Source organism: Prinia subflava, chromosome 8 (genome assembly GCF_021018805.1).
Source record: "Prinia subflava isolate CZ2003 ecotype Zambia chromosome 8, Cam_Psub_1.2, whole genome shotgun sequence".
Lineage (NCBI taxonomy): Eukaryota > Metazoa > Chordata > Aves > Passeriformes > Cisticolidae > Prinia > Prinia subflava.
The window spans coordinates 9,480,253-9,506,479 of NC_086254.1; the positions used below are offsets into that span (position 1 = coordinate 9,480,253).

Below are 26,227 nucleotides of genomic sequence, written 5' to 3' on the forward strand. Positions count from 1 at the left end.
ATTTCTCAGAATTCCTCAGGTATCCCAAGGGGTGTTCCCAAAGCTGCTTTTTAAAAGAGGAGAGACACAGCTCTGCACACCTGGGCACGGTGCCAGGCTGCAGGAATCTGCTGAGTGCAGAGAACACCCCGAGGGTGTGAAATGGAGCCCCCAGCTCTGCTGACAGCAGAAACATCCCGGGCTCTGCAAATCCCTGCCCCAAACCCAACCCTAAATATTGTGAACAAAACAGGAACGGGGCAAAGTCGCGTTCCTCTTTTGAAAGAGTTTGTGGAGTCTCCTTCAGCAAGGACGAAAGAAATGAAAACTCAGAACAATTCAAATATAGGTCTGTTGTTCACCTTTAATATTTCATTTCTGTTTGCTCCTCCAAAGATTTTCAGTCACATAAAAATACAGTTAAAGTTATGATATTTCCTTTAAACTTAAATAGGTTCATTTACTTTCCCATCATTTTTTTTTAAAGCTTTACTCACTGATTAATATGAAAATAATTTTCCCCCTTTTGGTGAGCTGTGATTGCTCTCACTGGCAGGATTTTCCTGAAAATATATAAAGTCATCTCTGCAAACATTGCCCTTAAAGGAAAAAAATATACAAATCTGCTAATGTGAAATCCTATTTTGGCGTGGCCAAAATCTAAAATCCTAAAAGAAGCTGCAGCATGTTACGTGGCACTAGCCAAAGAGAAATGTTATGTCCCTCTTCAGAGAGAGAACTGGAATAATATAAGGAAACCCCATTTCCCAATATATTTTCTATAAGTAATTGGGTAAGATCTGAAGGAATTGGTTCAAACCACAATCTTCTTGGAAAAAACTATGAATTTTGACCATATGTGAATATTGCAGCTATGCTACTATAGAAAAATTATATATATATAAGAAATATATATATATTTATTTATATTTATATATAAGAAAGAGCCATTTCTTGAGCTGTCCTATTTTATTAGGCAAATAACAACTAGGAAGGATCCTCAGAGTCTCCTGCTTCAAAAGCAGCCCTCCAAAGAGAGGGAATTTCCACAGATGTGCCTCTGGTCCTCCCTGCTTCTCCCCAGCACATCACATTGGCCATGGCATCCCAGAGAAGGATGAATAAATAACAGGGGAACCTGATATCCCCCAGCAGGGAGGGAATCCAGTGTCCTTATCTGAAATTACTGAGATATTCTGAAGGAAGCAGGGGATTCCTGTGCTGGGTGAGTGTCCTTCCCTAGAGGGGACGAGCCAGGTGCTGCTCATGTGTGTGAGCGTTTTATCTCTGCTCTGTGTTGTACCTTGGCTAGGACAATGTGGGATTGCAGGAATTACTGCACATTTCACTGCCACGTTTGCAGTGTTGGATGTAAACGTGCTCCAAAGGAATCCCTTCACAGGCACTTAAGGACAGATTCCTCTGCAAGGTTCTCTGTGCAGCTCCTTCCAGTGCTGGGTTCAAACCACAGGATAATCCAGACTAACCCTTTCTCTAAGTGTATTGGCTTTTAAAATCGAATTTTCACTGCTTTATCTCCCACTTCCTTTGGGTTCTGGTGGTTTGGATTTCACCAGAGCAGCACAGAAGTCCTCGGTTAAATTCTGGAGGAGGACAAGGCTATTCTGCATTGGGACACAACTCACGGAGAGGCCGGGACAAAGAACAGCAAAAATGACCCCAAACGAAGGCCCAGGCTGCTGGGTGGGGTGGGGAAGGCTCAGTGGCACAGGGAGCTGAGGGTGCAGGTCAGAGCCAGGGGCAGCAGCAGCAGCTTTGCCGTGGGCAGGGCGATGGCAGTGCCCGACCACAGCACCCTGCGCCCGTTCAGGGGCTGCACCGGCCGGAAATTCTCCGTCATGGGAGTGGAGTTCTTCCCATCAAAGTGCAGGGCTGCGAACTGGGAGAGCTGCAAAACACCACAGTAAAGTGTCAATCGTTCTGCCAGAGGGCTGTGGGAGCTGCTGTGCCGCAGAGCCGCGCTGCCTCTCTCCGTTTGGGAACCCGAGGCTTGCAGGGGCGCCTTAAAGCTGGCAGGAAGCGCCGTGGCAGAGGCCACCGGAGGAGGGGACACTGAGGGGTGGCTCTGGCAGCCCTGGAAATCACGGGCATTTCCTCTGCGAGGGAGCCAAATGCTCTGTGCAGCCCCAGGCCTGGTTCCCCCAGCTCCTGACACACGCGGCGCCGTGCCAGGCTGCCCGCCACGGTGACGCGAGGCAGGAGCACCAGGAATCCTGAGCTTGCCCAGATTCCTGGCTGCTCTGTGTGGCACTGGGCTGTGCTGGGGGCACTGGGAGAGCACTGGGGGCAGGCTGGGGGTGAGGAGGTGGAATGCAGGCGCTGGCTCTGGGCCAGGCTGTGCCATCTCTGCACACCCTGCACTTTCCAAACACTCACGACTCCACCTCCTCCTCCTGCCTGCAGGTCAAAAATGGGCTGCTGGACGCTGATGCTGACAGACCCAAGGTTTGGGTGTGAAATTATTCTGTGTTCTGCTGTCCTGGCAAAGGGAGAAAAGCCCTGGAACCGGGGAGCGGGCAGGTGGCAGCAGTGGAAGCGCTGCTGACGAAGCGCTGAGCTTGGGGGGGTTTCTTGGCTTTCTCCTCACGCCGTCATTTCCCCTTCCTGCCCCTTTCCTGCCATTTTCTGAGGGGTGATTTAACAGGGGCAGTCAGCTGGCACTGGGGAGAAGGTTCAGGCTGCTGCCAAGGCAGTGTGTGTGGGGAGCAGGGCAGCAGAGGTGTCACCCCTGGGCAGGGGACACGGCACAGAACCCACAGGCTGCCCAGGGGACAGGGCACAGAACCCACAGGCTGCCCAGGGGACAGGGCACAGAGCCTGCAGGCTGGGCAGGGGACAGGGCACAGAGCCTGCAGGCTGGGCAGGGGACACAGAGCCTGCAGGCTGGGCAGGGGACACAGAGCCTGCAGGCTGGGCAGGGGACACAGAGCCTGCAGGCTGGGCAGGGGACACAGAGCCTGCAGGCTGGGCAGGGGACACGGCACAGAGCCTGCAGGCTGCCCAGGGGACACAGAGCCTGCACGCTGCCCAGGGGACACAGAACCTGCAGCCTGTCCCTCTGCCACTCACCTGGGCCAGGCTGAGCTCCACTGGCTTCTCAAACACCGTCCAGATGACGCCCTCGTAGCAGTCAGGGCTGGTGAGGGACCCCTCATACCTGTAGTACCTGCCCCGGTCTTCCTCAGGGGGGAGAAGATCGTTCAGTGGCAAAGCATCCACCTTTGCTGTTTGCCCTGCAAAAACCACGGGGGAAAATCCCTTGGAATGGTTGTGGCTGCAGGTTTTGCCCACACCTATCCTCACCCCACACAGCTTGTGACATCCCTGGCACGAGTGTCTTACCTTTGTATTGAATATTCTCTAATTCACTCAGTAGAGTTGCATAGTTTTTATTTTCTTCGTCAGCCTGAAAGGGAAATGTTTTCATTCCACAATGTGTATTTCTCTATGAGTGGCTGCTTTTAATCAGTGGTGAATAAAACAGAAAAGGGCCACAAGAAAAAAATAACAGCAAGCAGGATGCAGAAAAGGGTAGAGGAGCTCAGTGCTGGCAGAATGCCTGCGGAACATAGGGAGGGTAAAGTCTTGGGCTACTGTAATATTGACATTAATACAAAATATTGACATAAACAATCCCTCAGCCAAACTGCTGGCTGAGGCTGGGGAGGGGCAGTTGAAAATTTCACAGCCTACCTTGACAAAGAAGGCCAAAACAGCCAAACCATCCGGAGTTTTCTTGGCTTCTGTCATATCTGAAGCATCTTCTCTTATGTGGACGATGTGGAGCTGGAACACAGGAGCCAAGGGCAATTATTTCCACCCTCAGACCTCCCTGGGGGAACTAGCCGGGAGTTTTTGTGAGCAGGATCTCAAAGTTCCAGAGCTCTGGAGCGAAATCCGTGGTCCACACGCAGCCCCACTCACCTCCATGGGGTATTTCTCTCCATCGATGCTGTGCTCTGAGCCAGGGATGCTCTGCGGCTCACCCGGGACTCCCCAGTGCAAATGGAATTCTACTGCCTTGTACTTTCTCTTCAGGCCTCCTCCTCCGACTTTGGGGGATGTGTTTAGTGCCACTTTAACTGGGGAAAAAAAACATAAACGGTTTTAAAGGAGAAGAGCAGATCCTACATTAACAGGATGTGAGAGCAGAGATGTTCCTGAGATTCAAATTTATCTTCGAGTTCTTACTTGGCTTTTCAGCCCAAGTGTTCCAGAAATTCTGCTCTGCAGAAACTGAACTCTTACAGAACCATAGCTGAGTTTAATTTGAGATTAATTATAACCACTATGACCTCTGGAGTCAGAGCTTCTTATACCTCTCAGAAGACCCTCTATTCCTTCATTTTTTTTTTCTTAAAAAACTCCTCTATCAAAGTAAAATTGATCCCAGTTTATCTGGATTTTAACCATCATTTTAATCTCCTGTTGTCTGCACTGTAACATTTCCTTTGGGCAGGGTTTAAAGATACTCTGTTTTAATTTAGTGCTGCAATTTAAGCCTAAATCATACACATTTGAGATGCATTTCAACATTTTACTTTTTACGACCCCCACGTTAAGCACAGCACTTTTCTTTGCCTAGGAAAATTCCGGGTTGCATCCCTAGAGGAAAATTCTGGATTGCAGCCCCAGAGATGTAATTTCTGTTCTGAATTCCAAATGAACTCGGAGAGTGCGTGAGTCATTTAGTTCCTTTGCTTTTTAATCTGTAAATGGATGAGTCAGATGTCTTTGTGGGCTTTGTTTGTTTAGCTTCAGACCTTTGAGACAGCGACCTTTGCTATGTGCCCATCACGGAACACAACCAGGGTCTAATCTCACCTGCAGCCTCTAACTGCGGCCGGAATTTCAGCAATAACCTCCTCATTTAGCACAGGAATTGGCTGCCCTCAGAAGGAAGAGATTTGAAAAGCCCCAGATTAAACCCCTAATCCTTATGCATGGCTGGGGATGATGAGAGTTGGGAGCAATCCTTATAAATATTAATTTTGATGTAAAAGGGACTGTAATTGGACATCCTGGAGAATCACCCAGTAATGGGAAAGGCGTTAATCCATATAAAAGTGACAAGTCAAATCATTCCTTTTTCTTGTGGTCTGCCATGACAGCAATGTTCGAAATTAGAATTTCTGGCTGTTAAAATCTCCCCAGCTGCCATCCCACCTTCCCCCTTTAAATCAGGAAATATTTGCCACTTGCTACTTTCTGCTTTGAGGATTTGGCAGCTAAAACAACCTATCCAGGATTTTAAGAACATTTATATGTAACTTTAAAAAAAAAATTAGACCACAGGTATATTTTTAAAGTCGAAATAACTGAACAAATTTTTTTTGGAGCAGCATCCTGAGCATTGTGAGGAAGGTGGAGGAAGTGGAACAGTTCTGAATTACTGTTAATTGATTCACGGTTTACTGATTCACTAAGTAGCTGATCAACATCAGATAACTTCTGTGTGCAGAGAAAACAGGCCTGAATCTGAGAAGAATATAGCTCATTATTTAAAGAACTAATAACGCACAGCACCGTGCATGACTTTCCCACACGGGGCTTTTCTCCAGCAGGATTTTTTGTGTAGAGGCAAGAGCTGGAGAGGACGAGCCCAGGAATGAAGGGGTTTCAGCAGAAAATGGTAAAATTCTGCCCAAATTGTTGTCCTGCCCCCAGTCCTGGACTCTGTATTGGGGAGTTTTGGTTCGGAGCTTCTGTGGCACCTCCAGCTCTGTTCCTGCACAGAAATTCCTGCTGAGATGCTCCATGTCCACAACCCCAAAACTTCGTAACTCCCACAGACTTCTCAAGGAAATGTGGGCACCAAAAACCTTCTGGGAGTTTCAATTTCGAACCAGAGGGGTGGGACCTCCTCTGTGCCTCTGCTGGGACCTCATCTGTGCTCCCTGCTGGAATCTCCTGTGTCCTCCCCTGCTGGAATCTCCTCCCTGCTGGAATCTCCTCCGTGCTCCCTGCTGGAATCTCCTCTGTTCTCCCTGCTGGAATCTCCTCTGTGCCTCCCTGCTGGAATCTCCTCCCTGCTGGGATCTTCTTTGTCCTCCCTGCTGGAATCTGCTCTGTGCCTCTGCTGGGATCTCCTCTGTGCTGGGATCCCCTCTGTCCTCCCTGCTGGGATCTCCTCTGTGCTCCCTGCTGGGATCCCCTCTCTGCTGGGATCCCCTCTGTGCTGGGATCTCCTCTGTTCTCCCTGCTGGAATCCCGTCTGTGCTGGAATCCCCTCTGTCCTCCCTGCTAGGATCTCCTCTGTGCTGGGATCTCCTCCCTGCTGGAATTTCCTCTGTGCCTCTGCTGGAATCTCCTCTCTGTCCTCCCTGCTGGAATCCCCTCCCTGCTGGAATCTCCTCCCTGCTGGAATCTCCTCTGTGCTGGAATCCCCTCTGTTCTCCCTGCTGGGATCTCCTCTGTGCTGGGATCCCCTCTGTGCTGGAATCTCCTCTGTGCTGGGATCCCCTCTGTGCTGGGATCTCCTCTGTGCTCCCTGCGGGTCTCCAGGGATGGAGAAGGATCCGTGGAAAGCCCAGACCCACCCGGGGCAGTGTGGGCAGTGCTTGCCTGTGTGGCCGTTGTTCTCCAGGGTCCACTTGGCCGAGTCCCTCACGTCGTAGCCCTCGAAGCTCAGGGGCTGCAGGCTCCTGTCCTGGAGCACATTTCGGGTGACGATGTTGACGGGGGACTGCCGGGTCCCCTTGCACGCCGGGCTCACCTGGTGCCACTGAGGAGGGTCTGCTCAGGGAGGAAGAAAATGAATTTATTATTTTTACCCTGGAGACAGCAGATCCTTGAGAAAGCCAACCAAACCACACCGGGGCGTTTGAGACATCACCCCACCTTCTGGGGTGATTTTTACATTTGTATATTTACATTTTTACATTTATTTGTGCATTTCTACGTTCTCCTTGGTTGACACAAAACGAGCACTTACCACAAACACCAAGGACTTCAAAATACCTTGTTTGGCACTGACATGGTCACAAATAAAGTGACCACCATGCACTAAAGGCTGAGTTCTGTGAATTTTTTGCATTATTTCTCTCAGCAGCCCCTTTGGGAAGCAGGAGAATCACCAATGTGATTGGGAAAACAAATTGCTTGGCAGTACCTTCACACTGTGGCTGCTCACACTTCTGGGACCGATAGCACCAGTGGACCACTGAAAAACAATAAATAAAACAGGGGGGTGAAAATCTGTGCAAATTATGCCCCCCAAAAAGCAGCAGGGAAATGGATTGGCAGCTGTGCCCTCTCCAGAGCTCCTCCTGTTCTCTCATAAATCACTTTACAGCCATTAATATCCCCCCAAAGCAGAGCTGGCAGGAATCTTTGGGGCTCTGGATCATCAGAATTCTGGATGGGTTGCAGTCCTAAAGAATTTGATTTTCAAACCTTGGCTTCCTCAACTTCTTGAGGCAAAAGTTTCACCTTTGAATATATTCAGTGTTAAAGTAAATTTCCTTTTATCAGCTCTGCGCTTGCCAGCCTTTCACAGACTTGTAAATTCACTAATGCAAAAGGATTTATCTCGGCTTGTTCCAGGAACTCCTTTGAAGGTTACTTGGTGAGGAATTCCAAGAAGTGAGAAGGATCTCACTTCCTGCAGGACCTGGAGGGGTTTTGGTCTAACTCAGCTGGGACCAATCCCACAGGGATGGGCGCAAAATTCTACAGCAGAACACCTAAATTTCACTTTTTCATTATCAAAAGAAATACAAAATTCAGAGGCCAAGAGATTAACTGATTTAACTTTTTGTGTTTATCTGGTCAGGAAAGTAGGGGCTGTTGTTCACCCCAAGTTGCTTCAGTGGCTCTTTATTTATTTTAAACTTTAAATTGACTTTGACAGGGATAGTTCTCTTTGCCTATTTAACTGTAATCCATAACAATTCAAACCCTCCTATAATGATGATTAATACCACACCTTCTGTTTGCTTGTGATTAGTAAATTATAGACATTTTAATAAATGGCTGATCAATTTTAAGGATAATTATGAAGGAGCCCTGTCACTTGAGTGGTAATTACCTTAATTTGTAATTTATAACACACCTGCTGGAAGGCTTTTAACACCTTTATCTTGATATCAGTGGCATAACAATACACCCATCCATTAAGGATTAAGAAGTTATAAATAGAGAATTGTCATAAAACCTGAGCAGCTGTGACACAGAGGGAGACCTTGTGGCAATTGATATAACCTTTAAAAAATGACACTTTCGGGTTTTCTCTCACAAAAACAAAATTTCTGCTGAAAGCCACAATGTTGCCTCTCTTTGTAGTTTAGCAAGACTGGGAAGAAGAACAAACTTTGCTTTTTTTGTGTGGTAGGAACCGCAGGGATTTCTGTGTTGTTATCCAAAAACGGGGTCTGACGAGGTTTTATCCTTTTGGCAGATTTCTAAACACACACAAACTTCACCTTCCAGCACTGATTATTGCTTTTTTATAAAATTCCAGGACAGTGGCACCGAGCTTTTCCTCATCCCCCCTGGGAAACAGCAGAAGTTCCAAGCACAGAATATCACTGGGTGCCTTAATCGATATTTTAATCAATGAATGCCAGAGGAATTGGATTTTAATCAATAAATAGCAGCTGGGCTCTCTCCACCCTGCCCGGGCCAGCCCCACGTGTGCTTTTCTCACGGCTGGAAGGCTCCAGGTGTGCTCTTGGCACCTGCTCAGGGGTCAGGGTGAACTTTCACCGAGCCCAGCGGGGTGGGATGGGAGCTCCTTGGCCATTTACACACGAACGAACCTCCAGGGGTGACAAAACCGGTGCCCAGCAGGAATAAACTGGAAGGATTTGCTTCCCGAACCTTTGGGATGAAAGCACAGGGGGAAGTGGCAGGTGAGAGCTCCAGGAGCTGCACCATGGAGAGAGAAGGGCATCAAAGCATTTCTGAGGTGTAAATCCCATTTTCCAGGGGTCTGAGCCACAGCTGGGAGTCAGGGCTGCAGCTCCAGGGCTGGGGAGGTTTTAAACCACTGCCATGAAACCAGAAAAACCAAACAGAGCCACAGGGGGAAGGGGAATTGTCCCCAGGCTGTGAAACCAGAAAATTCAAACAGAGCCACAGGGGGAAGGGGAATTGTCCCCAGGCTGTGAAACCAGAAAATTCAAACAGAGCCACAGGGGGAAGGGGAATTGTCCCCAGGCTGTGCTGGTGGCAGTCCTGAACTAGAGTCTGTGTGCCAGAGGGGGATGGAAATGGGTTAGGGAGCAAATCCATATCCCACCCTTCTCAAAGAAAGAAATCTCCGAGTTTTTACCACCTGAACGGGCGGCTGCAAGTTGTGTCAAGTAAACTCGAGGGTTTCAATCTCAGTAAATTGACACTTGAGCACACCACACATCCTCCGGCCCGGGCAGCAAAGTGATGGGCAGAAAAAGTTCAATAAAATCAAATTTCATTTTGAAAACCCGGCCCTCAGCGGCTGCAGCTGCCTCACATCCAGCATTCAGGAGTGCTCAATAATTGGTATCTGATTTTTGCAGCTTTCCACCCAAATTCCTGATGTCTCAGATCCAGGTAAGGACTGCATTTTCTACCTTATCCCACTCGTGGCTGGATGGTGTCAGTGAAGTACAACAGCACAGAAATTCAGCATTTCATTAGAAAAATGTCCTTGAAGCTGTCAAACCTTAAAGAACGAGCTAATTAAACATTACAGAATGCCTGAGCAAACAGCGGATTCCTGTTTATCGTGAATTAGGGTGGTGGATTTTCTTTTTTTTTTTTCTTTAATTTGTTTTTTGTTTGTTTGTTTTTTGTTTTTGACTGGCAGCGATGGAACACTGGGGAACAACAGGATCCTTTGTGTGGGTGCTGCTCAGGAGGAACCACGCGGTCCCTGAGGAGGAAAATTTGCATTTGGATTTTATCTGAGCGGGATGTGCCGGCTCCCTCCCTATAGGAACCCCGCATCACAAAGGCTCTTTCTTCCCCTGAGCTTTGGGGCTTTTTTTCCGACGCAAGAAGGGAACATCCTCGTCACTCTCAGGCTGTTCTCGCTGGATTTAGGCAGGATTATGTCCCCAGGCACGTTGTCCAGGCTGTTTTTAATTGTGTGAGCGGCTCCTGCCACTTCCCTTGGAGGACTTTTCCACAGTCCATTAGCCCGCGCTGTCAGGAAATGTTTCCTATTTAATAGCTTACATTTTCCACTTCCTTATCTGCGTCCCATCACTCCTAGAAATATCACCGAACCACCCTAAACAATTCTTTTCCCTCCCTGGTGTTTACAGCTCCCCCTCCATCGGTAATTCCTGTCCTTGGCTTCCTTCAGATTTGTCCCATCTCTTGACACCTTCCCACCATCCCCAACTCAAAATCTCCCTCTGAACCCTTTTTTTACCCCTCAGATCCCCCCTGCGCTGCTCTTTCAATCAAACCTCAGCTCCCACCTTCTCTTTCCTCTGGTTTATTTTATTGCTGGAAAATCACTGCAGAAAAATGGGGTTTCGGTGTTTTAGGGAAAAATTTTTTGGGGTTTGTTTTTGTGGTTGAGGTGCTGAAATCATTGCTGTGATATATAGCTATATAAATATAGAGATATAGATGATATAAATATAGATAGAGATTAAATATAGATATAAAGATATAGGTATAGATATGCACACCTGGCCTTGCCAGGAATTAATATAATTATCAATTATATCTTTCTCTTACATTTTATTATGGCTTTATCCTTGATTTCAGTGGCTCTGTACCATCCCACAGGTGTCACGTTGACTTTATTTGGTTTAATTTAGAGTAGGGCTGGCTCTTCCTCCTCAGTTAAATTTAGGGAGCCTCTCTTGGCACGTGAGCTTATCTCTGCCTCTTCCTCCTCCAATTTACAACTGCTTTCCTGCCCAGAGCTGCTTCTTGGCACGGGGGCAGCTGAAAAAACAATACAATTACGTATTGTTTTCATTTTATTGTAAACCTTTTCAATTGTTTTAGCTATCAAGCCTCGTTCGGAAGCTCGAGGCAGAAAAAAATAAAATAAAATAAAATATTCCTGCAGTTGAGAACTCCCTCTCCTGTCCACTCAGGCAGGAGGTGCTGCTGGCCGGGGCCAGGCTGGGGCTGTGGTGTGATCTAGGAAAAGACCCCTCAGCTCTTTGGATCTCGCTCAGATTGTCTGAATTCCATAAAATTCCAGAATCTGCTGGTCCCACCCGTACCCTGCTGGGAGTGCTGGGGGACAGGCTGGCTGAAATTTCCATTTTTAATCTCATTTGTGCCCTAAAGTCACTGAGTAGGGGCTGACCAGCCTCAGTTCGGGCTGCTGATAAAGTGGTTTATTCATTTTCTATTCTGCCAGCTGTTTTTATTCACCATGTCGAGCCTCTGGGAGTAGAAATTACATTTTTTCCCGGGACAGCAGGAATGTCCTGTGTTGATTTTTAATTCCAATCCCTTCTCTCTTTCACCTGAGTCCTTTGTTTGTCCCTTAAGCCTCTTTGTCACCCTCCCAGCCACCTCCTGCCCGGCCATTCCCACTTTTCCAGCGGTGCCAGAGCTCTCCCTGCTCCCTCCCCTCGGGTCTCAAATCCATCCCCAAAATCCGCTCTCACCTCTGCATCCTTTTCCATGAAAATACCAAAATCCAGGCTTGCACGGGATTTATTTTTAGGATTTATTTGGGATTTATTTTTAGGTTTGGCTTGTGTCGGGCTCATCCTATTTTTAGCCGGCTTTGTGAAACTTTCTATTTTTAGTGCAAAAAGACAAAACAACTTAAAGGCAATTGTTGCCTAAGCCTGTCTTTCTAATTAATGACATTGCTGAGCACAAACTGAGCATATAGACACGGGAATATCTGGACATTGTGGAGCATTACACATCCTCAGGAAGCCCCAGCCAGCCCCTCGGAAAGACAAAATCAGTTCCAAAAGTTCAGCTCGAGGTTTCTGTGGCTCTGCAGGCGTTGGGGGCACTCGCTGCTCTTCACTTTTAATTGGAATTTTATTTTCCCTGGGATACAAATCCTTCTGCAGGTACAGGACGGGGAGATAGCCCTGAAAATCAGCTTTATCGTGGTGCACACGTAAATAAATCCCTGCTCCGAGAGGCCTTTGGAACACTTAAAAACCACAGGGAAAAATCCCAAGGGGTTCTGGACATGCCCTGTTAACATCTGCAAACCACTTCCTTCGTGTCAGAGAGCAGGGGAGGTTTCCAGCTGTGACCTTTGATACCCTGCTGCAGATAATGTGCCCTCAGAAATGTCCTGTATCACAGGCAGAAGCTGTGACAACAAAAAAATGAGTATCCAGGGCTAAGGTGATTTCCTTCTGCCTTGCTTTCTTTATTAGAAATGCAGTTCAGAATGATTAATTTTAAAGCATTTTTTAAAATTTAATTCGAACAAATCACTTGGTAGCTTTGCTGGCCTTTTGCAGCCTTTTACGCCGAGCTTTTGCTGGCTGATCCTGTGGCTAAAAATACGACTAAAAATCTAATAACAGGCCACTGGATATATCCTGGAACACAGCAAAGCATCTCCTGCATCGCCACAGGCAGGGAAAAGAGCACCGAGACAGACTCTGGGCTTTGCAGCTTTTCTAGGAGACCTCAGGGTTTGTGATGGTTTTCTGAAAGTGCCAAAGGATTTTCTGTTTCCAGTATCCCAGAGGGAGAGCCAGGAGGGTCCATGGCTTGGGGAAATCATGGATAAAACAGAGCAGGATCCATCCTTGTGCTGGGGAAGGGGCAGCTTGTACTCAGAGCTGATGGAGACACCAGAGGTGGCTTAAACCCCTCACGTGGGTAATTCCATAATTCCTGTGGCTCACTGCCTTTTCTCTGTGTCCCAGGTCTTACATTGCATTAATTATCCTTTTGTAATCAGCTGAAAATGCAACTTTTCACCCCAGAGGGTGTCCAAGTGCGCCAGCATCCCAACTTTGCCAGCCTAAAATGGATTTGGAGCCCACCCATAAATCTGTGTGCAGTCCACACCACTAGAACTGGAAAGGGAAGAAGTCACAGCATCTTTTTTTTCTTTTTTAATCCTCTCAGGGATATTTTGTACCTGAATGGCCCTGAGGAAAACCCAGAGTGAGAATTGACACTGACGTCAATGTCCACATGGTTATGTAAATTTAAACTTTGCGAAGGGTAAAAGCACCTGAGCAGAAATATAGAAAATTAGAGGCACCTAATCTCATCTAAATTAGAGGAATGTCCTATCAGGCATCGATCTTTTGGAGCACCAGAGCATGGACTGTGGGAGATTTGTCTCCTCATGGCTGAGTCCTGCTCTGTGATAAAGCAAAAGGTTAAAACGTGCTGGGGTTCATTCCATTCCCCCTGAGGAAAATGAATTTTCAGTGACTCTGCTGTAACCCCACCCCAGAGCTGCTGGAGGGAGGGATGGAAGGATGGAGGGATGGATAAAGGGATGCAGGGATGGATGGAGGGAGGGATATCCCTGCTCTCTGAATGGCACACTGATGCAGCCTCACTCCACAGGGTTTGGAGTGTTCCTGCTGGAAATTGCAGACACTTTGTCTCTCTTTTCCCCCAAACCAGCCCCAGAGGGTCCCTGGGCTCTCAAAGCCCCCAGACAGCAAAGCTGAGGTGGATCAGTGCAGCTGTAAATGGAATATCTGGGTGAGGGGCTGGTTTGATCCCTATGTGCCTCAGTTTCCTATAACAGAGATAATCCCTTCCTTCCTTAGAAAGCCCTCTAAGGATTATAATTTAATTATTTTAAAATATTTTATTATAATTTAATGCTGATTTTAAAGCACAGGTGCTGTGCTGTTGGGACAAGGCTGGCAGCAATTCCAAAGATTAGCAATCAGTCATTTGCCTGTTTATGGAGTGCCCAGGTGGAGGTGGGTTCAATGAGCTGATCAGGGCACAGCAGCCAGGACTGGGAGGAAATGTTTATTGTTAAAAAGAAATAAATCACGAGAAGGAATGCGACAATCAATTCAGCTGATTGTCTAAAGTGGAGTTTCTTGAAATGCGTAGCCTTTAACTTAATAAAATGTATCCTGTGCAGCTTCTGCCTGAGGAAAGTTTGGAGGAGGAGGTGTAGAGAGCAGGTTTCTCATGTTTTAATGACTGTGTAATATGGTCCACGCTCAAGGAAAAACGTGGAAATAACTGGGGGGAGGCAAAAAACACCTACAAATGGTCATTTCCTCGTGTATAAATATATATATACACACACATATTTATATAGATGCATTTCCCGTGTTACTTCCTTCTGATAAAGAGGTCAACCCCAATAACTGAGCCCAATCTAATCAAGTCACAAAGGTTTTCTCGACAGTCCTTTCCCTGATAAACCCCCTGGTGGGGCAGCAAAGGCAGCAGAGCTGATAGCCAGGAGTCAATGGCAGGCACAAGGAGTGGCAGGCTTGGGGAAAGCAAAGATTTCTGTGGTTGTGTTTGTGTCTGTGTTTGTGTTTGTGTTTGCCTGCCCCACGCGTGGGCAGAGAGCCCCCCTGGGCCAGGGGCTGCAGGGGAGGGAAGGGCTGGAGCTGCCAGGCAGGACCTGGGAAAGCTGCAGAGGGACAGAGGGTTAATGAGGAGCAGGAAAACGAACCCAGGGAAAGCCTCGAGGACTTTGTGAGCACCTCTGACCCTTGATCTGCTTCAGCACCATCTCCCCCCAGCAGGTGTGAGGGCAGCACTTCCCCGGCAGTGCCGGGTCCCTTCTCCCCCTTTCCCTGCACTCTGCTCCATTTCAGTGCACACAATGCACCCCCGACACTCGGGAGAGCTGCAGGGTTCATTCCCAGCCTCTGTGCTGGGATCTGCACGGGAAAAGGGGATTTATTCAGTGCTGCTGATTGAACACAAGCAGGGGCAAAAATACCTTCTGCATTTTCCAATACTAATTATAGATGGCTTTTTAATTGAGCCATCCTAAGAGCACAGTGTACTTATAGTGCCCAGGGAGCAAAAATAGATGGGGCTGCTGGGCTGATGCAGCACAGACATATTGTTCTTTCTCCCTCAGCAGAATTTCATCTTGGATCATACACAGCAAAGCAAAGGGAGCAGGAATTTCAAACGAGCGATTTCTTTCAAGTTTAAAGGAGTTTTAAAGATAAAGAAATCAAGTTAGGGTATTTTAAATGCATGTACACAATAAAATACAGAGATCAAGCCAAAGCTCATTGATTTTTCTTGGAGGAGGAAGGCAGATAGAATCTCTAAAGGTGAAAAGAAACCCCCAAAGCACTCATTCATTCAGGAGAAAATCCTATCCTTGATATTTTAACACAAATAATGAAAGGCAGAGAAATAAAGAAATCATCCTTCATTTACCAGAGAGAAGAATCAGAGAGCCTGCACTGCATGTCCTGACAGTCAGAAACAAATCAGAAATAAGAGCAACCTTAACGTGGGGCAAAAAGAGCAGGGAAGGACTTACCTACTGCCTCTGTCTTGAGAATGTGCAGGCAGAGCAGAGCAAGGAACAGCAATTCCATTCTCTATTTTAAATAGGCTCAGTGTTGACACCAGAATTGATTAGACTCCTCAGGATGTGATCATATTTCTGCTCTCAGTTTTATACTGGAGTAAGAAGTCCAGGACAGACCTGAAAGCCATAGCAGGAAGGTGAACTCCTCCCCTTTGTAATTTCTCCAGATTTGCCCTGCTCCTGATTTGCCTGAATTTATTCATTCTCCAGAGTGAATGGCAAAAGGAGTGAGGCTCTCTGGCACTGGGCAAGGAGCCTGGAGTGAGTAACTGAGGCTTTGCAACCTGCACAGGTTCAGCAGCCCACGACTAAAATGCTCCATTTTTATTTACTGGGAGTTTTTCTCCTGGCAGCCTCACGACATTCAATTAATGCCTGTGTTAATGTTTCCTTTAAAAAAAAAAAGCCCAGGGAGACAAATAAAACCCCAACTCCCCCTCACTTCTACCCCACAGTTCCCCAAACAGGATTGGAGTTGATTTGTGGGACTGGAAAATGGGAATTCCATGTGCAGCAACAGGAAATGTTTATTAGGTGACATACAACACCTTACGTACGTAATTAAGCAACGATACATTTTTGAAATAATCCTTTTCCTCAGCTTTCTGTTCCTCCTGCTGTAGTGTGATAAACACACAGATTTTTGGGTTTGGTGCCCTTTGTTTTCCTATCTAAAATTTTTATTTCATTATTGGAGTTAAGGACGATTCAGGGGCAGTTCAGACTTTACACTCAGCAGAGAAAAGCGACGCAGCTTTATGACAGGACAGACACCATCCTTGGGGTTTGGGAGGTGGATTTTGGTCCAGCTGAGGAAAACAAATGAAGAAAACTCTTCCCCAAGTGGGGGTATAAGCCCAGAGCTGGGCTGGGTGGAAGGGGAGCAGGATGGACAGGGGGAAGGGATGGACAGGGGGAAGGGATGGACAGAGGGAAAGGATGGACAGAGGGAAGGGATGGACAGGGAAGGGATGGACAGAGGGAAGGGATGGAGAGAGGGAAGGGATGGAGAGAGGGAAGGGATGGACAGGGGGAAGGGATGGACAGGGGGAAGGGATGGACAGAGGGAAGGGATGGACAAGGGGAAGGGATGGACAGGGGGAAGGGATGGACAGAGGGAAGGGATGGACAAGGGGAAGGGATGGACAAGGGGAAGGGATGGACAAGGGGAAGGGATGGACAGGGGGAAGGGATGGACAGAGGGAAGGGATGGACAGTGGAGGGATGGACAGAGGGAAGGGATGGACAGTGGAGGGATGGACAGGGAAGGGATGGACAGAGGGAAGGGATGGACAGAGGGAAGGGATGGACAGTGGAGGGATGGACAGTGGAGGGATGGACAGGGTGATGTTCTTGCTGCTGAGCTGAGCCTGCAGAGTCATCCAGCAGAGGCTGAATTCAAGAAAAAGGAGCCAAGAAATCGCTCCTTGCCCTGCTGCTCTCAGGAGCTGCAGTGACTCCCGGGCAGCCGAGCCAGAGCAGCTCCTTTATTCACTAAAATAAATATAAATAACGTCCCCACAAAGGAGATCTGAGTGTTTTTCCACCCCGCACAGGCGCTGATTTGTCTCGCACATGGTGATGAGGTAAGGAATTCCTGCGGGGGGCAGGACAATGAGGGAATCGGTGGAATTTTGTCCCTTGCGGGTCTCTCGGGGCCAGGTGAATGCTGAGCACGCAGAGCAGCGGGGCGGGGCCGCCCGCAGCTCCAAGGGCATCCAAGAGACAATTCCCTCCTTCCTTGGGATGCAATTCCCTCCTTCCTTGGGATGCGATTCCCTCCTTCCTTGGGATGCGATTCCCTCCTTCCTTGGGATGCGATTCCCTCCTTCCCTGGGATGCGATTCCCTCCTTCCCTGGGATGCGATTCCCTCCTTCCTTGGGATGCAATTCCCTCCTTCCTTGGGATGCTCCTCTCTGGGGAGCTCTACCAACCTCTCTGGATTTTTTTTTCCCTTGCCCTATTTCCTTGAAGCCCTCTGTTCAGGGCTGAAGAGCTGAGGGTTAGAAATTTTGGTCTTGAAAATCAGGATTCTTGATTTATTTTTATTTTTTAAAATTATTTTATTAATAATAATTTTTTCCTCCTTTTTTTTGTTTCCAAACCTTCCAGCCTGCCACTGTCAAAGTGGCAATAAGCTGCACTGCAGTCACGTTAATTAAGGCTTTATTTGAGCTCAGAAGTGAAGGCACACTCAGGCAAAGACATTCCCTTCCTTCTAAAGCCTCTCATCTAAATAAGCAGGGCTGGCATCATTTGATCTCATTTTTCTTCTTTTTTTCCTAAGGAAATTCCCTGACAGGTGCTTGGATTTCAGCTCTTGATGGCATCATTCACTTCAGGAGAGTTCTGACCCCTTTCAAAACCAGAACTGTCCCGAGATGCAACAATGCCCCAGAGCTGGGTGCATTTGGTATAAACATTTTTGGGCGTTGGACCTGGAGACCTGTGGGGATCTCGCTCAGAGGAGATGGCACAAAGTGAAGCAGATCTCTCAATTCCAGGCTGGATTTTCCTGGCAGATACAGGGCAGGGAAGGACAGGTGGGAATATCAAATCCAGGAAAAGCTGCACTCATTTTGTGGCTTTGAGAGCCACAGCAACCAAGGCTGAGAGGGTGAGGCTGGCTCGAGTCCAGAGCTGGTCAGAGATGAGCTGGGATTGCCCTGCAGCGGGACAGGGAGGCTCTTCCAAGGGATTCCAGACATGGATGGGTTCAGGATGGGGAGTGGGTGATGGGGAATCCCACCCTGCAGAGAGAGAACACAGAGTGCTCCTCACTTAGCTGTGTGCTCTCATTTTATTCCTTGGATTTCCCACCCCTGAGCAGGAAATCTGGAATTTCAGAGCTCTTGGTGGAGCAGGAACCTAAATCTTCATCTCCCATGAGCAGCTGTGGGCTGGCTCTGATCCTCCCTGGAATGCTGTCCCAGCTCCAGGCCACCCCAGGGTGGGAGCAGGGATGAGATGGATTCTGCCTCCTTCACACCCAGCTCATCACTGCAGAGGCTTTGATTGCCACACACCCGAACTCCAGGGGTTTGTCCCCCTTCACACAGCACAGCTTCTCCAAGGGGATCCCTCCGAACCTGGGAGGCAAAAATTCCCCCAGGAGAGCAGCTGGAGAGGGGAGGAGCAGAGCCCTGTGTTTTCCAAACAGCTCCGAAAAATCTTGGAAGGAGATCACACACCCCATTTGTGTCTTCCTCTCCAGAAAGGAAGGCTTTAATCTGCATAAATTGAAACATAAATTGGATAAATAGGCTCCTTATTTGTATTACTCCCTTTCCTGGCTGTTTCTTCCCTGCAGGCCTCACGATGCCCGTGGGAGGCTGGGCAGAGGAGAGGGATGCTGTGACCCCCCAGTGCCACTTGGGTTCAGGGAATGAACCATGAATTTGTGAATTCTGCTGAGCTGCTCACGTCACAGGGCATTTCTGGGCCCAGGTTTGGTGCCAGTGCAGGGACAAGGGGGACAGAGCAGATCCACCCCATTTCCCCAAGGTTTGGTGCCAGGAGCTGAGAATGTGGCAGGGCAGGACGCAGGGCAGTGAAACCCTCACCCTCTCTGGGTTTTCCTGTGGCTTCACAAGTGACACCAAACCTCCTGCTGCATCCCTTCTCCTCCCTGTGCTGTGGGGTTCCTGTCTCCATCATGAGGATTCAGATTTTTTGGGTTCCAGGCACATTTTCCCAGTGAGCTCTCGGGAGCACCCGGGGTTGCTGTGCCTCAGCCCAGGGTGAGAGTGGAGATGCCCAGGGGTTGCCCTGCAGGGCTGGGGCTCAGCTCTGGGTGAATTCTCTGGTTTGGGATGAATTTGGGGGTGTCCCAGCTTGGCCTCTCCTCCTGAGCCCCTGTGGGTCCCACTGGAGGTGAGAGCTGCAGCTGGGGGCAGTTCTGAGGCTGCCAGCTCAGGTGGGTGCACTTGGATTTTCCACGCTTGAACCATCACTAAAAATTCAGCCTGGAGCCTCTGGTGCCTCTTCCTCGGTCTCTTCAGCGTGGTCAGTGCTTGTTGTCCTCCCCACAGGCACAATCAAGAGATAATTCCACAAAATGAGGCCATTTCTTACACAAATTGGGCATCCAGATAAAGAAATGTGAACACAATCACAGGACTAAGAGAAAAAACAATCACAGAGCTAAAATTTAAAATAAACTTTGCACGAGGTGAAATCTCAGTAAATATTAATCAAAGGCTGCCCACAGCAAGGCACAATCAGTGTTTGAGGTGTCAGCCTGAGATCCTGGAGATTAGATTGAGTTTCCTGGAATCCTGTATCACCCCAAACAAACAATGGGATTGCTCTTTCCCCATTTATGGGATGCAGATAAGGATTTCCTCAAGGGGGTACAGTGAGGTAAGTGCAGGCAGTGCTGCACAGTTCCTGGAATATGGGAGTAGAAAAATGCCCTTGAGTTGAGGTTGTTCCATGAAGAGGTTGGGCTTTAAATTTGAAGTATTTTTCATCTGGTTTTGGGAGCTTCAAGTGCCTCACAAAGGGTTGGAATATGTAAATCCAGGGGTTTCTGTATATGAAAACCCACTAAAAAAGCAGCTTCCACACTATTGTCTCCCTTAATCCAGACACATGATGGTAATTTGTATGCAATTCCATTAGGGAAATCAGATTACAAATCTTTTGTGGACAGCTATTTATACCCCTTGATATGACTTTAATTACATTCTCCTCTCACATCCTTCAGCGTTCTGTGCTCCAGCACCAAATTTTCAAATCAGAGCGACTTCAAGCAGCATTTTCAGGAATATCTGGAGCCCTTTGGAGCCCAGATTCACAGAGAAGGTATTTTGAGCCACCAGGGTATTTTCAAAGCTGTTTTTCTTTGTGGATGTTGTGCCCATCCCCGGTGCCCTGTGCCCACCTGGGCCGTGCTGCCACCTCTGCTGGGAGGGGAAGGATTTGCTGGGCTGGCACGGAGGGGACAGAAATAGTGGGGCCCTTGTTCAGCAGCAACCTCACACCAGAGGTGTGGCTGCCAGGGCTGCTCCCCCTGGGCTTACAAAGGGTGTTTTATCTGGGGCACTGCAGACAGAAATGTTTTATAGGGTGTTAATGCACCCCCAGGCTTGACTGATCAATTCTCAGCCCTTATTTCGATGTTATCAATCCCTTGTGACCACCTGAAATGCTTACTGCTCACTTAGAGTTGTATAAAGTGTAATAATCATACTTAAAGTGTGTATTAATTAATTATAAAGTATTCGCAGTACACAAAAATTGTGTGTGCTGATTGCACTTCAATAGAAAAAAAAAAGAAGCCCTAGAATTCCCCTTTTTAAACTCAAAAATATAGCCTAAATTTCTTACATTTTAAATCTGGCAGAGCCATCAGAGTTCACAGATTCCCATCTCTGGGAATTGCTGCTGGAGTGATCAGTGCTGAATGTGGGAGCCCATAAATGCAGCTGGGCTGCTTGACAAGGTCGTGATAGAAAATTGTGACCAGTGAGGGTGACTCCTCTGCCAAGGTACCAATAAAGAGTGAATGGAATCACGATAAATAACCCGGCTTTACCTGGATCCTTGTCCTGCTCAGCTGTTTGAAACCTCCCTGCTCCCTCTGTACCCTGTATTTTATTCCAGCAGTGCCCTCTGCTGAGAGCACGGAATGTTTGTCCCCAGAGCTTTTTTATTCCCCAAACAAGTCTCAGGTATTTTCAATCTAAGTGCTCAAAAATCCTTCGCATTTAAAAGGTGGAGAAAGAAAAGCTGCAAGGGTGTTGATGCTGGTTTATTAATGAACAAGCCACAGGAAATAAACACCTGCAGATCTCCTGCAGCAAAGGCACGGGGGTGATGTTGGTGGGGTTTCAGCTGTGTTATCAGGGGGATGAAGTGGGAAAAGGGAATTTTCTGGGCTCCCGGGGCCCAGGCTGCTGCCACAGCACTGATGTTTTATTTCAGCTCCTGCAGCCACACACTCCCCTCTCCAAACCCACAACTCTGCTCTCCCTTTGCTGACTCTCTCATCCTTTATTAATCCTTAATTAATCCTAATTAATTGGAGAGTTAAAGCCGAATTCACTTGACTCCATTTTAGAATGAAGAACTCTGTGGGTGTGACCCCTCATCATCCCCGGGCCGGGTTTTGCTGCTGTCAAAGGTTGCCTCCAGCAGCTCATCCGTGTGGGAAATGTGCAGTTTGGGCTATCCTAGCAACCGGGAGCTGAGCACGGCCCCAGCTGGCAACCCAAACACGCAAAAACACTCCTGGTTAAAGTTTAACCCCCGCCACGGCGATGATGTGGCAGCAGGAGCTGCGTGCCAGGCTCTGCACTCAGGGACCGAGGTGGGAGCTCAGGGGGAGCACGGGATGAGCAAAGCCGGCCTGCTCAGGGGCTGCAGGGAGCACTTCCCACCATGAATGGCTTCCCAAACTGCTCTGCCAACTACACCAAGATCTGGAGTCACTACTTGGTGCTGGCCCTGGGCATCCCCCAGCTGACCATCAACGTCGCCTCCATCATCTTCAACTGTACCGTCATCCTCACCCGCCTGGCCACCAGGGACCTGCACAAGCCCATCTCCATCCTCTTCTGCAACCTGGCCGTGTCCGACCTCTTCACCAGCTTCTCTGGCTTCTGGATCTCCCTGCTCTTCATCACCAACCCCGACATCACCATCTTCGGCTCGCGGGACATGCTGGCGCCCTACGCCCTCTACACCACGTCCATCCTCAGCACCATCTACAACCTGGTGAGCATCGGCATCGAGCGCTACCTGGCCGTGGCCGAGAGCATGAGGGCGAGGTTCAGGGTGGGCAGGACCCACTCCATCGCCGTGGTCTTCATCAACTGGCTGCTGGCCTTTTCCCTGGGCTGCCTGCCGCTGCTGGGCTGGAACTGCCTGCGGGCGGGGAGGAGCACCTCGGTGCTCTACAGCCCCTTCTGCGTCAGCTACCTCGTCTTCATCACCCTGCCCAACGTGGTGCTGGCCTTCCTCGTGCCTCTCTTCACCTACCTGCGGATCATCATCATCCTCAGGAAGAGGAAGCTGAGGATGCAGGCGTGCGGCCAGGCCACGGGCACCTACAGGTCAGCGGAGACGCAGGTGGCCAGGACCAGCATCTCCATCTGGCTGCTGGCGCTGGTGTCCTACGCGCCCTTCTCCGCCGGCGTCATCTTCGACGCCGCCAACCGGCGCTGCCACGCCGAGCTCTACCCCGGCGCGTACATCTTCAGGAACTGCACGGCCATGCTCATCACCCTCACCTGCCTGGGCAACCCCCTGCTCTACACGCTGCGCCTGCGGGGGCTGCGGGCACGGCTGAAGGCGCTGCGCTGCCCCTCGGCCAACCGCGTCCGCGCCGTGCACGGCGCCTGAGGGACGGCCGGGGTGACACCGAACCTGCGCGGTGGGGACAGCACGGGGTGCCACCAAACCCACCCACCGGGGACAGCCCGGGGTGCCACCAAACCTGCCCAGAGGGGACAGCCTGGGGTGCCACCAAACCCACCTGGTGGGGACGGCCCGGGGTGCCACCAAACCCATCTGATGGGGACAGCCCGGGGTGCCACCAAACCCATCTGATGGGGACGGCCCGGGGTGCCACCAAACCCACCCAACTGAGACAGCCTGGGGTACCACCAAACCCACCCACCGGGGACAGCCCGGGGTGCCACCAAACCCACCCAACGGGGACAGCCCGGGGTGCCACCAAACCCACCCAACAGGGACGGCCCGGGGTGCCACCAAACCTGCCCAGAGGGGACAGCCCGGGGTGCCACCAAACCCACCCACCGGGGACACGGCCCTGGGGGACAGAGGTGGGTGGAGGTCTCAGAGGTCTTTGCCAGCCTGGGCAGCTCCGTGGTTCCCAGAAAGCGGCTGGGGATGGAGCCTGGTGGAGCCTCCCAGCACGGTCCCTGTCCCTCGGGAAGCTCTTCCCAGGAGAGTCCCTGCTGTCCCTGTCCCTGTCCCTTGGGAAGCTCTTCCCAGGAGAGTCCCTGCTGTCCCTGTCCCTGTCCCTTGGGAAGCTCTTCCCAGGAGAGTCCCTGCTGTCCCTGTCCCTTGGGAAGCTCTTCCCAGCAGGGTCCCTGCTGTCCCTGTCCCTGTCCCTTGGGAAGCTCTTCCCAGGAGAGTCCCTGCTGTCCCTGTCCCTTGGGAAGCTCTTCCCAGCACGGTCCCTGCTGTCCCTGTCCCTGTCCCTCGGGAAGCTCTGGGCACCCTGCTCTGCCCTCCCTGCAGGTAAAATAACTCCATTAGCGGTGTTTGCTTTGTGCTGGCCGCACTCTGGTCCCTCTGCTCCGGGTTGTGGCTCTGGGGAGGCTGGAACAGCTGGAAAATTCCCAGGAATTTTGGGGGAAAAGCGGCGTTTTGCTTTCTTGTTGAGTCAGCCAAATTGTGACTTTTGGCTGCTGGGGGATCTTTACCGACAGAGCTGGTTCCCTGCTGTAATTTTAATTGCTGGGCGAGGTGTTTTTGTGAGGTATTTTGGCTGCACTTTTGTATTTCTGCTTTTAAGGGCACATTCAAATCCCTGGCTTGTGAATTTTGTCCTGATCCAGGTGAAAACCTTGGCTGGGGTCCCCAGGATCAGAGCTGCAGTCAAATTGCCTGGACAGCAAGAAATTAAAATATCAAGACCAGAGGTTTTGTAAAAGAGAAAGGTCCTAACCCCTTCCTCTCAAAAGAAAATAGAGTTGGTTACTGAATATTTATTTCATAGATATTATTCTGTCAGATCCCAGTGGAGATGGGTGCTTATTCTTAATTACACTGGGATATTTCCTAGAAGAACCTGATGTTTAAACTTCTGTAGAAGCCTGCATTGGATGGATTTTGTGACACCAGCTCGTGTTTCTGGCTCTGCACTGCTCGGCTGCTGCTCTGTGGTATTTCATCAACGCACAGCAATAAAATTCCATGAAAATCCACACACTGATGATGTTCTCGCATTCATCACACACAATCGCACCCACATCAGCCCGTGGAGTTCCCAGGGACTTCTTTCCAGTTTCTTTGCTTTGTTGTTGTTTCCTCATCTTTATCTCTCTCTCTCTGTATATATTTCTCTATTACAGCTCCATTTCGACATCTATTTGTGTATTTTATATATGCCTGTATCTATACCTCTATCCCCATCTCGATAGATACATCTCTCTCTCCACTCCCGCCTCCTCTCCCCACATCCAGAGCTCTCTCTCTCTATATCTGTGTCCGTATCTCTACACTGATTTATTTACAGAAATATCTCGGTAAAACGCCCCGCCTGGGGCTGCGCTCGGCGGTGGATTGAGCGCGCCTGGCGATGGATTAGCAGCCCTGGCGCCGGGCGGAAGCGGAAGCGGCGGGCGCGGCCATGCGGGCCCCGGGGCCGTGCGCGGAGTGCGGGGCGGGCGGCGCGGCCCGGTACCGCTGTCCGCGCTGCGGCAGCGCATAGTGAGCCACGGACGGGGACGGGGACGGGGACGGGCAGGGAAGGGTGGGGAAGGGCAGGAGGGGGCGCGGGACTGAGGGCTGTGCCGGGGGCCGGAGGAGGCGCGGGGAGGAGGCGGCGGTGCGGGCCCGGCCCGGCCGCCCTCCCGCCGCTCTCCCCCGGCCGCTCTGACGCCGCTGTCCCCGCAGCTGCTCGGTGCCGTGCTGCCGGACCCACCGCGGTGAGTGCGGGCCCGGGGGGCCGGGAGGGGCCGGGAGGGGCCGCGGCCGGCCCGGGGCTGTCCCGGGGCTGTCCCGGCGCTGTCCCGGCGCTGTCCCGGAGCTGTCCCGGCGCTGTCCCGGAGCTGTCCCGGCGCTGTCCCGGCGCTGTCCCGGCGCTGGCCCGGGGCTGTCCCGGCGCTGGCCCGGGGCTGTCCCGGCGCTGTCCCGGGGCTGTCCCGGAGCTGGCCCGGCGCTGTCCCGGCGCTGTCCCGGCGCTGTCCCGGCGCTGTCCCGGGGCTGTCTCGGCGCTGTCCCGGCGCTGTCCCGGGGCTGGCCCGGGCCTGACGCGGGTGTGTCCGCAGAGCGCTGCGCGGCCGAGCCCCGGCGGGAGCGGCAGCGGGAGCGGGAGGCGGCGGGGCAGGAGCCGCCCCCGGGCCCGGAGGACATCCTGGGCGAGGAGGACGAGCAGGACCGCGTCCCGCCGCAGAGGCTCAAGCTCCTGGGTAACCGGGGAACCGGGGAGGCGCAGAGAGCGGAACGAGCCCTGCCGGGAGCCGCGGCTCATCCCAGCGCCAGCAGCGTTCCCGGTTGGATTTGTCCCTTTGGGGGTGTGCAGGGGGCTCGGGCACGCCTGTGACTCTGTGTTTGCCGTACAGGGGAATCAGAGGAGCTGCAGGCTTTGCTGCTGAACCCGCACCTGCGGCAGCTGCTGCTCGCCATCGACAGCGCCCCCGACAAGCGCTCCCTGCTGCGGAGGCTGATGCAGGAGCCGCTGTTCGTGGAGTTCGCAGACTGCTGCCTGCGCATTGTGGAGCCTCCCGAGAAAGAGAACCTCCTCCCCGAGTGAGCTGTCCTGGGAGTGGGGGGAGTTTTTTGTCCCTGAGGTTTTTATTTTTTAAGTTTGGCAGCAGCCAGAGCTGCTGCACTGTGTCATGGCCACTGCCCGTGGGTGTCAGTGCTGTGATTTCAGCTCAGAGCTGACAAACAAATGGGGACACGTTTTTATATCCTGGGGGTTGAACTTGAGACTCTGGAATTCTTTCTGTTGGCACAGAAATGCTGGCAGCCACGGAAATGTTGCTTCACGGTGACAGTATTAAATATATTTGCATTTATTTTAACCCACGAGGGCTCTGACATGTTTTTGTTCACTGCAGGTTGTGGGGAAGGGTCAGACACCTTGC

At 50.5% G+C, this 26,227-nt stretch overlaps 3 protein-coding genes across 3 annotated transcripts; 2 read left to right on the plus strand and 1 right to left on the minus strand.

The window, feature by feature from the left end:
- Window positions 1-323: 323 nt before the first annotated feature.
- CA4 (carbonic anhydrase 4) lies at window positions 324-15,601 on the minus strand. The gene is made up of 8 exons (XM_063402858.1): window positions 15,389-15,601; window positions 7,112-7,162; window positions 6,565-6,735; window positions 3,925-4,082; window positions 3,694-3,786; window positions 3,343-3,406; window positions 3,070-3,233; window positions 324-1,888 (listed from the first exon to the last, which is right to left on the minus strand). Exons 1-8 carry the CDS (start codon window positions 15,444-15,446, stop codon window positions 1,700-1,702), a joined length of 948 nt encoding a protein of 315 aa, XP_063258928.1. The 5' UTR covers window positions 15,447-15,601; the 3' UTR covers window positions 324-1,699.
- A 6,170-nt stretch (window positions 15,602-21,771) lies between these two features.
- LOC134554278 (lysophosphatidic acid receptor 1-A-like) lies at window positions 21,772-22,787 on the plus strand. The gene has a single exon (XM_063404819.1). The coding sequence runs from the start codon at window positions 21,825-21,827 to the stop codon at window positions 22,785-22,787; it is 963 nt and encodes a 320-aa protein (XP_063260889.1). The 5' UTR covers window positions 21,772-21,824.
- A 1,930-nt stretch (window positions 22,788-24,717) lies between these two features.
- On the plus strand, window positions 24,718-26,168 carry ZNHIT3 (zinc finger HIT-type containing 3). Its single transcript, XM_063402870.1, has 4 exons — window positions 24,718-24,845; window positions 25,032-25,063; window positions 25,406-25,546; window positions 25,700-26,168. The coding sequence occupies exons 1-4, from the start codon at window positions 24,766-24,768 to the stop codon at window positions 25,888-25,890; spliced, it is 444 nt and encodes a 147-aa protein (XP_063258940.1). The 5' UTR covers window positions 24,718-24,765; the 3' UTR covers window positions 25,891-26,168.
- The last annotated feature ends 59 nt before the right edge of the window (window positions 26,169-26,227 follow it).